At 41.3% G+C, this 15,370-nt stretch overlaps 1 protein-coding gene across 10 annotated transcripts in view; it reads right to left on the bottom strand.

Moving 5' to 3' along the window:
• Positions 1–15,370, bottom strand: part of ANK1 (ankyrin 1) — a 422,616-nt gene that overhangs the window by 137,344 nt on the left and 269,902 nt on the right. For all 10 annotated transcript variants that reach the window (XM_069766914.1, XM_069766920.1, XM_069766918.1 and 7 more), the window contains 2 exons: positions 11,152–11,250; positions 10,740–10,937 (listed from right to left, as the gene is read on the bottom strand). In XM_069766914.1, the coding sequence (XP_069623015.1) occupies positions 10,740–10,937; positions 11,152–11,250 (297 nt within the window). The remainder of the gene's footprint in view (positions 1–10,739; positions 10,938–11,151; positions 11,251–15,370) is intronic.

Genomic DNA, 15,370 nt, shown 5'->3' with positions numbered 1-15,370 from the left:
ATAATGGACGGCAGATGAACAAAAACCTGGCCAGGTAAGAGACACTGTTAGATCTCTTATATCTGCCCTGCACTGTCCGTAAGATTTTCTGTGTCGTGTTCTTTAGCGGGTAGTTCTAGTAGAGGAGGATACCTATAGCTCGGGTTCTTGAACTATTTAGGAATTGATCACCTCACGGAGTACGGCATTGAATGAGAGTGAATAATAATAATAATAATAATAATTTTATTTATATAGCGCCAACATATTCCGCAGCGCTTTACAAATTATAGAGGGGACTTGTACAGACAATAGACATTACAGCATAACAGAAATACAGTTCAAAACAGATACCAGGAGGAGTGAGGGCCCTGCTCGCAAGCTTACAAACTATGGGGAAAAGGGGAGACACGAGAGGTGGATGGTAACAATTGCTTTAGTTATTCGGACCAGCTATAGTGTAAGGCTCAGGTGTTCATGTAAAGCTGCATGAACCAGTTACCTGCCTAAGTATGTAGCAGTACAGACACAGAGGGCTAATACTGCATAAAGTGTATGAGAACATGATGCGAGGAACCTTTTTTTTTTTTTTTTTTTTTTTTATTATAAATAGGCCACACAGGGATCGTTAGGTTAATGCATTGAGGCGGTAGGCCAGTCTGAACAAATGAGTTTTTAGGGCACGCTTAAAACTGTGGGGATTGGGGATTAATCGTATTAACCTAGGTAGTGCATTCCAAAGAATCGGCGCAGCACGTGTAAAGTCTTGGAGACGGGAGTGGGAGGTTCTGATTATTGAGGATGCTAACCTGAGGTCATTAGCGGAATGTGAATAGAAGGTGTGTGGAAGTTGGGAATAGCCCTATAAGCCGCCCAGGGGGTTGAAACAGAAGAAGTGACTGTCCCACTGGGCAACGTGGTTGCGTCCTTTCGGGGAGACCTCCGCGCCTATGTTCAATCTCTGATCCTGTCTTTGACAAAAACCTGGTGACGGATAAGTGTATGATAGTATGAGCCCAGGACAGATAAATTAGCCTGGGACAAGAATACGTTGTATGTGATAGTATAAGCCCAGGACAGATAAATTAGCCTGGGACAAGATACGTTGTATGTTCTTTTTCTGTCTGGTTGCATTTGTGTTGTTTGCTATAGGTGTAGGAATCAGGATTTTCTTACATCAACACAGTTTAAACATCCTAGCTCCTTAGGAAGAAGGTAATGAGGTATTCTCATACCCAAACGCCACCTAGGGCAAGAAAAAGACATCCTAGCTCCTTAGGAAGAAGGTAACGAGGTATTCTCATACCCAAACGCCACCTAGGGCAAGAAAGCTCAGGATAAGAAAATGGGGAATAAGCAAACAAAGTCGGAACCAGAAGAATTAGATATCTATACTGTCATAAAGGAGAGAAGTGGTGAAGATGCCACTAAGGGGCTGAAAAAGATTTTTAGTAAGTTTGGAGTTACTAGGGCAGAAGCTTTTAGTAGAAAACTATGGGAAGGAATTCAGGAAAGGAAAAAAGGCATAATCAGAGACAAGAAATGGATAGATCAGATCCAAGCATTGATTGATGTCTCTAGGGTAGCAGAAAATGAGGGATGGACATATAATCAACAGAGTAAAAAGTGGTGTATTAGACCCACAGGCTGTGGAGAAAAACAAAATGTGGAATCTAAAAATACCCCACCCCCATACCTTAACCCACATGCCCCATCTTTTCTCCAAACACCACCTCAAAGTTTAGCCGGACCAGGAGGATGGGTATGTCCGCACTGTGGACAACAAAATCCAGACTGGAGAAATGATTGCCTAGCCTGTGGTACACCTAGACATGGCGCTGTACTTGCCCCTGTTAGGGTAGTACCAAGACCCTTTAGGGAACCTGGTGCTGACGGAGTAATGGGAACTAGATATCACCAAACTCGACAATATTTCCCTTGGTCCCCCGCTGAAGGCATGTCTCTCTTGCATAACGCACCAGATCCCACCCAGTGTCCAGTTAGATTTGCACAATATATACAGCAAATTATGCAGACTCACGCTGGAGTTTGGGCAGATGGAGAAGAATTATGTAGAATGAAAATGACTCCTGGACTCTTCCAGGAGCTATTAGCAAATCTACAGGTACATAGGCCCCAAGCAGGAGATGGTGCCTTACAAACGATAGAATCAGATACACAATTTGTAGATCACTTAATGGTTTTCATGAGGGAGAGACAGAGGCAGAGAGGAACAATGGGAGTGGTGGCTCAGAAATCTGGACAATCAGTAGACGAATATTATCTAAGTGTAGAAAATAATTTCAGAGATGAAGGCATGGATCTAACCGCTCCAGGAATGATGAGGTTAGTTACAAAAACCTTTATAGATGGATTGTCTCCAAAAGTGAAGGAAAAGCTTAAGGCCGCAACCCCTGATTGGAGAACCTTGGAAGACCCACACCTGGCTAGACAGAAAGCTGTAGGGATAGAAATGGACTTAAGAGAAAATTCTAAGCCAGTAAGAATTGCACAGGCTAATACTGGCTCTGCTAATCAAAAGTTTACTTGTCATTACTGTAAGAAGCCAGGACATTTCCAAAGGGAATGTAGGAAGAGAAAAGCAGATATAGATTCAGGAACCTTTGTACCCAAAAATAGGATAAATAACCCAGTGCCTGATCAAACAGACAGCTCAAAATGACTGAAAGTTATGCAGGTCTCTCTTCCTTCTAGAAGACCAATAATACAAGTTGAAGTTGAGGGTAAAAATGTACCTTTTCTGATAGATACGGGAGCAACATCCTCCATTTTAAATCAGGACTTTTTACCATATCCTGACAATATATCCTCAAAGGTTACATATGCAGAAGGGTATGATGGTAAAATTCAGGCGTTGCCCTTTACAAAACCTTTAAATGTGAGCTTTGGCCCTAAAACTTTTGTATCCAAATTTTTATTTGCTAAAGGTGCACCTACCTGCTTGTTGGGTACTGATGTCTTAAGTAAAATGCATGCAAACATCCATTTTAGAGAAGATGGCACAGTTATGCTGACCATCCCTGAAGATGCAGAAACTCTGGAACCATATGTTAGAATACAGGCAATGGAGGATTTTCCCGAAATTTACACTCAACAAGCAAAAATTGACTTGTCTCGGGTTCCTGACAGCCTATGGGCAAAAGGAGACACTGATGTAGGATTTTTATCAGTAGCTCCTATACTGTTAGAAACTGCCCCGGGAACCATATTACCTCAGCTTAGGCTATACCCCATCAGCGCCCAGCAAGAACAGGCGATTTCTCAACAAATTCAGGATTATGTGTCACAAGGTGTTTTGGTAGAAATCAGGTCACCCGCCAATACACCCTTATATCCTGTTAAAAAGAAAGTGTCCTCCAAAGAAACTATGGTGAAATATCGCATGGTGCACGACTTATGGGAAATCAATAAGGTTTTGGCACCGGTCACCCCTGTGGTACCGAATCCTCATACCTTACTGTCTCAAATTCCCAGCACTGCTGCATATTTTACGGTAATTGACTTATCAAACGCATTTTTTTCTGTGCCACTACATAAGAACTGTTGGCATTTGTTTGCCTTTACATTCAAGGGTAAACAATTAGCATGGACAAGATTGCCACAAGGTATGGTACACTCACCAACTTTGTACTCTGAAGCAATGCAGACCGTGCTAAAAAATTTCATCCCAGAACCAGGAGTAGTCATTCTACAGTATGTAGATGACTTACTTATTTGTTGCCCTGATGAGCAGACGTCAGTTACCTCAACTGTTAATTTCTTAATTTTCCTAGCGCAAGAAGGCTGTAAAGTAAATAGACAGAAACTCCAGGCTTGTCAACAAACAGTCGTGTTTTTAGGTCACTGCATATCACAGGGCATCAGACACCTCACACCTCAACGTACGGAAGCCATACGTAACATGCTTGAACCCAGGAATCACAAACAGCTGCGTGCTTTCCTAGGTATTGTTTCACACTGTAGACAGTGGATCATACATGCAAGTCAACTCATGCAGCCTTTATATGACTGTATTGCCAACACACCATATTCACTCAGTGAAGAGGCTAAACAGTCATTTTCCTCTTTGAAAACAGCACTGGTATCAGCTCCGGCTTTGGGACTCCCAGACTACACTAAACCTTTTCAATTGATGGCAGCTGAGATATCCTCACATGCTACAGGGGTGCTCACACAAAAACATGGAAACAAACAGAGACCTGTGGCATACATATCAGCTCATCTGGACCCTGTAGCTAGAGCCGCACCTTCTTGTGTAAGAGTAGTAGCCGCAATTTCACTGTTATTAGATAAAGCTTCTGAGATTGTTCTTGATCACCCACTTCTAGTTCAGACCACTCATGATGTACATGGCATTCTTAACCAGGTCCAACCTAAACATATTTCAATGGCCAGACACCTCCGTCTCCAATGTTCCCTACTACTGCCGCCCAACATTTCCTTTGCCAGGATTCAGACTCTTAATCTCGCGTCTTTGCTCCCTTTAGAGTCTGGGGGGGTACCATACCTGAGGAAACTGCACTCTCCAACTCCTTTGAAACTGCACTCTCCAACTGCTTTGAAACTGCACTCTCCAACTCCTTTGAAACTGCACTCTCCAACTCCTTTGAAACTGCACTCTCCAACTCCTTTGACCCATCAAAGTCAATGCATGATTGTGTACAATTAATGGAACAAGAGACTCAGGGCTTATGTAATGTACGTGACAAGCCACTCTGTAATGCTACATTTGAACTTTTCATAGATGGCAGTAGATATGCAGATATGAATGGACAATTTCATACAGTTTATGCGGTAGTAACTCAGCATGAAGTGCTGAAAGCAGAACCTCTCCCTGCTAATCAGTCTGCACAAGAAGCAGAACTTACGGCATTAGTTGAAGCTCTAAAAATAGCCAAAGATCAGACAACAAACATATACACTGATTCTAGATATGCACATGGCATTATTTTCGATTTTGGCGTAATATGGAGAGCCAGAGGTTATATGACTGCTTCAGGCCAACCTGTTAAACATGCCTCCCTCATTAGACAGATTCTGGAGGCAGCACAAGAAACTAAAGAAATAGCGGTGATAAAGGTAGCTGCACATGTGAGACTCGACACAGAGGAAGCCAGGGGTAACGATAAAGCCGATAAGGCAGCAAAACAGGCAGCACGTAAACCCTTACATCATGCCCACACACTAGATAGCTCTGAAGATGATGAGGAAAGATTGAAGGAAGCTCAGAAACAGGTAGACGACGAAGAACGAGGGCAGTGGCAGAAAAAAGGGGCAGAAGATCAGCAAGGATTATGGAAAAAAGGAACTTTGTTGTGTTTACCCAGAGCCTGGTACCCCGCAGTGGCAAGTGACCTCCACCTACCCACGCATGTGTCGGCAAATGGTATGACGCTCAAGGTAAAAGAAAGGTGGTTGGCTCCAGGCTTTGGTAATTTTGCTCGGAACATGTGTGTTGCATGCGCTATATGCCTGGCACACAATCCAGGTCAGGCCATTAAAACCCCAACCAAGCATCATGTAAGACCACTGTATCCCTTTCAAAGACTCCAGATCGACTACATCCAACTTCCTAGGTACAATGGATACGAATATGTGCTTGTGTGTGTGGACATGTTCTCAGGGTGGCCAGAGGCTTATCCAGTTCGTAAAGCCTCAGCAAAAACTACTGCCATTAAAATAGCACATGAACTGATACCCCGTTACGGCATGCCTGAGGTGATCGAGTCAGATAGAGGTACCCATTTTACTGGGGAAATATTCCAGAATGTTATGAAAATGTTGGGAGTAGAAAACCAGTTTCACACTCCATATCATCCACAGAGTTCAGGTAAAGTGGAAAGATTAAATGGGACAATAAAATTAAAAATCCAGAAGGCCATGGCAGAAACAGGAAAGCCTTGGACCGAGTGTCTACCACTTGCCCTGTATTCCATCTGAAACACCCCAAGGGGGAAGGCTAAGCTGTCACCACATGAGATTCTTTTTGGTAGAGCAGCAAATTTGGGTTGTTATTTTCCACAACAACTGATGTTGAATACTGAGACTTTAACTGCTTATGTACAAGAATTACAAAAACGTTTAACTAAAGTGCATTCGCAAGTTTTTGCTTCCCTTCCAGATCCAGAAAATCTCGAAGGAGGCCACAAGTTGGAACCTGGTGATCAAGTCTACGTGAAAAGACACACCAGAAAGACTCTGGAACCGAGATTTGACGGACCTTTCCAAGTCCTGTTAACAACTCCAACAGCAGTCAAGCTTGAAGGAAAGGCATCATGGATACATGCAAGCCATTGCAAAAAAGCAATATAAGACTCATGATATTGATGTTAATAATGTTAACCTCAACGGAGGCATGGGAAAGACTGAATTCTCTAGCCCCTTTGAACAATAGATTCGTACAACATCATAGAAAATTAGTGCATGACTTGTTAAATAATACGCAACCCCTGGCAGATTGTTGGATCTGTACCCATTCACCAGTATCAGCCACAAGTATACCTTTTCTAGCAGTTCCCGTTTCAGCTGAAGAAATATTCGCTTGGCCTAATTGTTCAGACAACCTGGCCAACAACCAACCTGGCAATACTAGACTATGGAATACTACAATCGCCATACCAATTGTGGGATGGGTAGAATTTCCTTGGTGGCAGGGCAATCTTACAGGAAAAATAGACAACTTACAATATTTAGCATTCAAGGGAGGAAAATGGGTACCTAGGAATAAGACTGGATTAACTGATTTAGGACAGGTCCCCACTGAAAATCTACAGCTCAGTTTCAGTACAACCACCCCTTCCTCTGATGCTTTCAAACCTACAGTATTGGAAAGATACATACATAATAGAAAATGGGAACATTCTGAGTTGTTCCCCCAAGGTGATGCAAACAGTTGTACAAGTAAGCCGGGGAACCTGGTTTGTAATGAATCCAATGAGTATGTCAACGGAATGCATGTATGTGGGAATCCCGCAGCCGGGTACTGTAGCCCCTTGGGACAAAAACCCTCTTGGTGTATGCTTCAGAATGTATCTAGTTTTGTGGATTTGGCTCACAGATTGGTATTGCAGCACTCAGCTTTGTGGGATCTGCCTGAAGGTACATTTTGGATATGCGGAGAAGGAGCATATAAATGGCTTCCCGTAGGTATAAAGGGTACTTGTACATTAGGACGCCTAACCCCGGCTACTTTCATAATTTCAAATAAACAAGTGAATATGCAAGCCGTGCCCAAGCACACACTGTATAAAAGAGCTGCAGATAACTCACCACGTCCCTCGGGGAGGCCGCATATAGTACATATGGGAATTCCCAACAAAATTGCTAGTACCATTTTTATTTATCCTATGTTAACACAAATGTGGGATAAATTAGTTAGAGCCACGGATTATCTAGATGATCAGATTTGGGATATATTGGACATATTAAATACTAGTATAGCTGTACAGAATCAGCTTATAATAGTCACTAACCAACATACCCTGGTATTGGATTACCTAACTGCCTCACAAGGGGGTATGTGTCAAATCATCGGACCCACCTGCTGTCATTATATAGACCCGAATAGTACTATGAGTATGAGATTTAAATTAAAAGACGTACAACGACTCAGGGATCAGTATGACAAAGACAATGACCAAAATAAGGATAGCTGGTGGTCAGATACCTTTTCTTTTCTTAACCCGGCCAATTGGTTCAGAGGGATCGGTGGGTGGGTTACCGGGATTATGCAAAGCCTAATACATACAGTTATGGTTATTGTAATTATATATGTATTATTCAAGGTTGTACTCAAGGGTATCTCGGTATGCACAAATAAATTTTGTGTAATGGATGCGAGAATATAAAGTTTTTTTTTGTAATATCACAAAAAGAATGACTAAAATGATCGACAAGGTTTTGAATGGAATATGTCAAAGGGGGGATTGTGAAGAGCAGAACAAAAATGATTACCTCAATGAACAAAAAAAAAAAAAAAAGAATTTGTGATAAATATTGACCTGTCCATTCAAGGACATTTTAGCTATAGTATGAAATCCTGTTTTTCTTGTCTGTGGAATTGCCTTTGTACTGTTTGTTGTGAAACTGCCGCCCACGAAACTGTTTTCTTTTCTTTTCTTTCTTTCCTGTTTTGTCTCTTTGTTTAAACATGCAAAACTTGTATAACCACTAAACCTACTATATAAAGAAGGGGTAGCACCTTGAAGGCAGGCGTGCTTCAGAGACTTCCCAGTGATAGACTATACAAGACGTGTCTTGCGTATTTATTTCTGGTGATTCCCCACTTCCAAAGGCTGCTCCGACTGAGTGTGATCCCGACACTGCTGATATACTGCCTTATACATCCCACATAATACCATTATTTACTGCCGATATACTGCCTTATACATCCCACATAATACCATCATTTACTGCCGATATACTGCCTTATACATCCCACATATGAACATCATTTACTGCCGATATACTGCCTTATAGATCCCACATAATACCATCATTTACTGCCGATATACTGCCTTATACATCCTACATAATACCATCATTTACTGCCGATATACTGCCTTATAAATCCCACATAATACCATCATTTACAGCCGATATACTGCCTTATACATCCCACATAATACCATCATTTACAGCCGATATACTGCCTTACCCATCCCACATAACAACATCATTTACTGCTGATATACTGCCTTATACATCCCACATACCATCATTTACAGCCGATATACTGCCTTACCCATCCCACATAATACCATCATTTACAGCCGATATACTGCCTTATACATCCCACATAACAACATCATTTACTGCCGATATACTGCCTTATACATCCCACATATGAACATCATTTACTGCCGATATACTGCCTTATACATCCCACATAATACCATCATTTACTGCCGATATACTGCCTTATACATCCCACATATGAACATCATTTACTGCCGATATACTGCCTTATACATCCCACATATGAACATCATTTACTGCCGATATACTGCCTTATAAATCCCACATAACACCATCATTTACTGCCGATATACTGCCTTATACATCCCACATAATAACATCAGTTACAGCCAATATACTGCCTTATACATCCCACATACCATCATTTACAGCCGATATACTGCCTTATACATCCTACATAACAACATCATTTACTGCCGATATACTGCCTTATAAATCCTACATAATACCATCATTTACTGCCGATATACTGCCTTATACATCCCACATATGAACATCATTTACTGCCGATATACTGCCTTATAGATCCCACATAATACCATCATTTACTGCCGATATACTGCCTTACCCATCCCACATAACAACATCATTTACTGCTGATATACTGCCTTATAGATCCCACATAACACCATAATTTACTGCCGATATACTGCCTTATAAATCCCACATAATACCATCATTTACTGCTGATATACTGCCTTATAGATCCCACATAATACCATCATTTACTGCTGATATACTGCCTTATACATCCCACATAATACCATCATTTACTGCCGATATACTGCCTTATAGATCCCACATATGAACATCATTTACTGCCAATATACTGCCTTATACATCCCACATATGAACATCATTTACTGCTGATATACTGCCTTATAGATCCCACATAACACCATCATTTACTGCCGATATACTGCCTTATACATCCCACATAATACCATCATTTACTGCCGATATACTGCCTTATAGATCCCACATAATACCATCATTTACTGCCGATATACTGCCTTATAGATCCCACATATGAACATCATTTACTGCCAATATACTGCCTTATACATCCCACATATGAACATCATTTACTGCCGATATACTGCCTTATAGATCCCACATAATACCATCATATACTGGCGATATACTGCCTTACCCATCCCACATAACAACATCATTTACTGCTGATATACTGCCTTATACATCCCACATAATACCATCATTTACTGCTGAAATACTGCCTTCTAGATCCCACATAACACCATCATTTAGTGCCAGTATACTGCCTTATATATCCCACACAATACCATCATCATATAATGTACACATTAAACCACCATATAATACCCGTATACAGCACTCATATGCCCACCATATGGTGTCATATACAGTCCACATAATACCACCATATGGTACCAATATATAGCCCAGAAAATATCATCCCATATAGAACCCACACAATATCACCATATAATGCCAGTATACTGCAATATCCAACCCACATAATATAACACTATAATAGTGCCAATATGCTGACATATGGAAACCACATATCCCCACATAATGCGACTATACAACGCCAGTATAATTCACACTATATAGTTCCAATTTACGGCCATAAAAGCCCACAGAAAACCACCATACAGTACCAATATATTGCTATATACATCCCACATAATACACCACATAATGTCAATATAGTCCCATATATAGCTCACATAATACACATGTCAATATAGTCCCATATATAGCCCACATAATACCACCATATAGTGACATTATATTGTCATATACAGCTTACATAATATTGCCATATAGTTCCAATATACTGCCATAACAAGTGTACAAAGTACTACCATATAGTGCCAATATAGTGCCATATACAGGGTAAAAAATACCGCTATCATTTGCTAATTTACTATCATATAAAGCCTACTAAATATCACTATATGGTGCCAAATGACGTCACCATTTACATAACTCACCAAGGCCCGGGAATTTGGCTTTGCTCCCTTATCTAGGAGGAGTTTTGCCACACGATGATGGCCGCAATGTGCCGCCACGTGCAGAGGAGTGAGGTGATCCAACGTGATGTCATCGATCTGAGCCTGGTACTGGAGCAGAAGCCGCACACAGTCCAGATGATCTCCCTGGGAGGCCATGTGAATGGGAGACAGCCCGTTCTGTGCAGGAAAACATAGGTCACTTGTTATAAGAGAGCGCCTCTCATCTACAGAGAGGCCATGTAGCCACGGTGTGCGGAGGGTCAGTGTAGTGACCGGACGCCTGGATAGGAGCTTGTAGGCGGCATGTTAGGATCGCAACCATATACCGCAGTAATGTTACTGCAAAGAAATATATACACTTATCATTTTACCTATTCAGCAGAATCAGTACCTTCGTCTTGGCTTGTATTGGGGCTCCGTGATCCAGAAGAATCTCTGAGATCCGGACATGGCCATTTCTTACAGCACAGTGAAGCGGAGTCAATTCATCCTGCCAAAGAAATACAGGAGAGATGCTCACACGCTCTATCATAGGGATTACTACATGGCGATTACTACACATATTTGGTAGACGCCTTGCTACACTCATCAGGAGAGCTTTAATGTAAAGCAGTCAATATAAGAGAAGATAGTATTCTGCTACAGATGGATCTGGATAAGTTGGAAACTTGGGCTGAAAGGTGGCAGATGAGGTTTAACAATGATAAATGTAAGGTTATACACATGGGAAGAAGGAATCAATATCACCATTACACACTGAATGGGAAACCCCTGGGTAAATCTGACATGGAGAAGGACTTGGGGATCCTAGTTAATGATAAACTTACCTGGAGCAGCCAGTGCCAGGCAGCGGCTGCCAAGGCAAACAGGATCATGGGGTGCATTAAAAGAGGTCTGGATACACATGATGAGAGCATTATACTGCCTCTGTACAAATCCCTGGTTAGACCGCACATGGAGTACTGTGTATAGTATTGGGCAACGGTGCTCAGGAAGGATATAATTGAAGTAGAGCGAGTACAAAGGAGGGCAACAAAATTAATAAAGGGGATGGGAGAACTACAATACCCAGAGAGATTAGCAAAATTAGGATTATTTAGTCTAGAAAAAAGACGACTGAGGGGCGATCTAATAACCATGTATAAGTATATAAGGGGACAATACAAATATCTCTCAGAGGATCTGTTTATACCAAGGAAGGTGACGTTCACAAGGGGGCATTCTCTGCGTCTGGAGGAGAGGTTTTTCCACCAACATAGCAGAGGATTCTTTACTGTTAGGGCAGTGAGAATCTGGAATTGCTTGCTTCCTCAGTCGAGGGGTTCAAGAGAGGCCTGGATGTCTTCCTGGAGCATAACAATATTGTACCTTACAGTTATTAGGTTCTTTAGAAGGACGTAGATCTGGGGATTTATTCTGACAGAATATAGGCTGAACTGGATGGACAAATGTATTTTTTCAGCATTGCTAACTATGTTACTATGTTAAATAGAGCAATATGGGATGGGAAATATACAGCCAGGAAAACATGTGCAGCTAATTAATTCTTTTGAGAACCCTGCTATTAGAAGTGGAAATAAAGAACAAAAACAACAAATTCTGAATGAAAATAGAGGAGCAAGAGAAACTGTCTACAAACTAAAATGTGTCTAAACAAATGCACAGAGCATGGGAAACAAACAAGGAGAATTTTAACTGCTAACACAGGAAGAGAGATAAATGATGTCATAGACATCACTGAAACTTGGTAAGATGATAAACATGATTGGAATACAAACCTTTAAGGCTACAACTTATCTATTAGAAACAGGAATGACAAGAGGGTAGGAGGTGTTGCATTGTATGTTAGGGAAACATATATCTTCACAGAGATCCAAGCTTTAGAGAATGGTAGCTCTGCATAAACTGTTTGGCTAAGAATACAAGGAGAGAAGAACAGAAAGGACACTATTGTAGGTGTTTACTATAGGCCACCTGGACAGACTAAACATATGGATGAACTCTTCTTACATCCGATATCTCTATTCTCAAAAAAGTATGACATTGTGATCATGGGAGATTTTAATTATCCAGATATTTGCTGAGAATCTTTCTCAAGTACTGGGTCCAGAAAATTCTTATCTTCTCTTGCTGACAACTCTATCTTTCAAAAGGTAGAAGAGAGAACAAGAGGGTCTGCAATCTTGGATCTAACTCTTACCAACAGGTAGGAAATGGAGTAAAAATGGCTGGAAAGTTAGAAGGCAGCGATCATGCTATTCTCAAATTTTAGATTACAAGAGGAGGAAGACCAGCGAGGACTTCAGAAATGCAGATTTTAATGGACTCAGAAAGAGGGTAGAAAACGTCCAATGGTCGGATGTTCTAAAGGACAGAAATGTCCAAGAAGGATGGGAGATTTTGCTAAGGCCAGTGTCACAATTGCAACTGCAATGCGAGAAACTTGCGCAAGTCTCTCGCCTCAATACCCGGCACTGCTGCCAGCACTGGGGACCGGAGTGTGCGGCTGCATGTATTTCTATGCAGCTGAACACTCCGGTCCAAACCGCCGGCAGCAGTGCCAGGTATTGAGGCGAGAGACTTGGGCAAGTTTCTCGCATTGCAGTTGCACGTGTGACACCGGCCTATATGAAAGTCTCACTGCACAATCAGCAACAATCCTGAAAAGAAGGAAGAATTGAAAGTATTTAAAGAGACCAGGATGGATGAACACAGAATTTAATCACTTGTTAAAAAGGAAAAAAGAAATGTATATCAAATGGAAAGGGTGAGGCATATCTAAAGTAGAATATAATGCTGTTTGCAGGGAATGCAAGTGTCAGGATGAAAATGGTGAAGTGGTCAAAAATGACATTGGGAAGGCCGAACTTTTAAATTCTTATTTTGCATCTGTGTTCTCTAAGAAAGCATTTGTAACATCAACTGATCTTCATGGTGCCATAGAAGGAATAAAAGAATCCACTCTTCCTATAAACAGAGAGGTGGTGAGGGGACACTTAGCTAGCCTAAATTAATTTAAATCTCCTGGTCCAGATGAATTATATTCTAGGGCACTGAAAGAGTTAGCAGAGGAAATTGCAGAACCACTAGCCACAGTATTTTTTTAACTCAAATATTTTTTATTAAGTATAAGATTCCAATAAAACATTTCACATTAAGACATACATTTTCATTTTCTCCACCCTCCTTCCCTTTTAGACAGCTCACGCTTTTCTCTTAACATGTCCTGTAGTATTATATACATTATCCACATACAATGACTTATTATGAAGATATAAACCGTTAGTATATAGGCGAACCCTCCTCAGGCCTTGCTTGCCTTAACCTCCCCTAACCTAGTTCCAGCTAAGGCGTCCACATTTTATCGTACAGGCCCATCTTCCCTCTTTTCTGATATACACCCTTTTCCAGGGTAATGACCTGCTTCACATATTTAATATATTCTCCCCTCGAGGGAGGCTCCTCTTTGATCCAATTTCTGGCTTTGACCTTCCGAACCATGTATGATAGTCTAACGATTGCTATTTTCAACTTGTTATCCACAAACCCTAACACGCACACCAAAGGTTCTCTTGGAATTACACATCTGTATGCCCCTTCTATCCGGCTTACAACCACCATCCAAAAAGCAGTCAATCTCGGACACGACCATAACATATGAAACATTCCAGCATTATCATCCCTACATCTAGGGCATTCCGAGTCAGATCTCAGCCCAGCTTTGTATAGGACATCTGGGGATCTATACACTCTGTGTACAATATAAAGCTGGGAGAGCCTATATGGCTCATTCAGTGATAATTTCGGTATCCGTTCTAGTACACACTCCCACGTTTCACCCTAAAAGCGACCCAACTCTCTTTCCCATTTAGCCCTCTCGCCAACCGGATATCCCAATAAGTGAGTATGGATTAAATCCTTATATAGAAATGAGATAACACCCCTCGTTGTCCCCACTCCACAGATGTAGTCTAATACTAAGTCGCTTTGAATTTGGAAACAATCCCCCTCATTCTGAGCCACAAACGCATGCCGTACTTGTGCATATTGGAACCCCCCAGATATACTAAGACCATATTCCAACTGTAGCTGGGAAAAGGGTTTCAACTCCCGCCACTCTAAAATCTGACAGGCATACCGAATCCCCCTAGCTTGCTATTCTGGTATATATCCCATCGCCAAGAACTCCGGTAGGTTATTATTAAACCATAGTGGAGAAAACCTGGTCAGACAAGTAACCCTGCAAATTTGTTTAACTCTCCCCCATACTTTATATATCAGAAATAATGATGGCCATTTTTTCCCCAGTATCCCTAGGGAGCACTAGCCATAGTATTTGCAAAATCCTGGAGAACAGGAGAAGTCCCAGAAGATTGGAAAAGGGCAAATGTTGTACCCATCTTCAAAAAAGGAAAGTAGACGGAGCCATGAAATTACAGGCCAGTGAGCATTACTTCTATACATGGAAAGATATTTGAACAAATTATTAAACACCATGTACAGTTAGGGCCAGAAATATTTGGACAGTGACACAATTTTCGCGAGTTGGGCTCTGCATGCCACCACATTGGATTTGAAATGAAACCTCTACAACAGAATTCAAGTGCAGA

Source organism: Ranitomeya imitator, chromosome 4 (assembly GCF_032444005.1).
Source record: "Ranitomeya imitator isolate aRanImi1 chromosome 4, aRanImi1.pri, whole genome shotgun sequence".
Taxonomy (NCBI): domain Eukaryota; kingdom Metazoa; phylum Chordata; class Amphibia; order Anura; family Dendrobatidae; genus Ranitomeya; species Ranitomeya imitator.
This window is presented reverse-complemented; position numbering and strand designations above follow the sequence as displayed.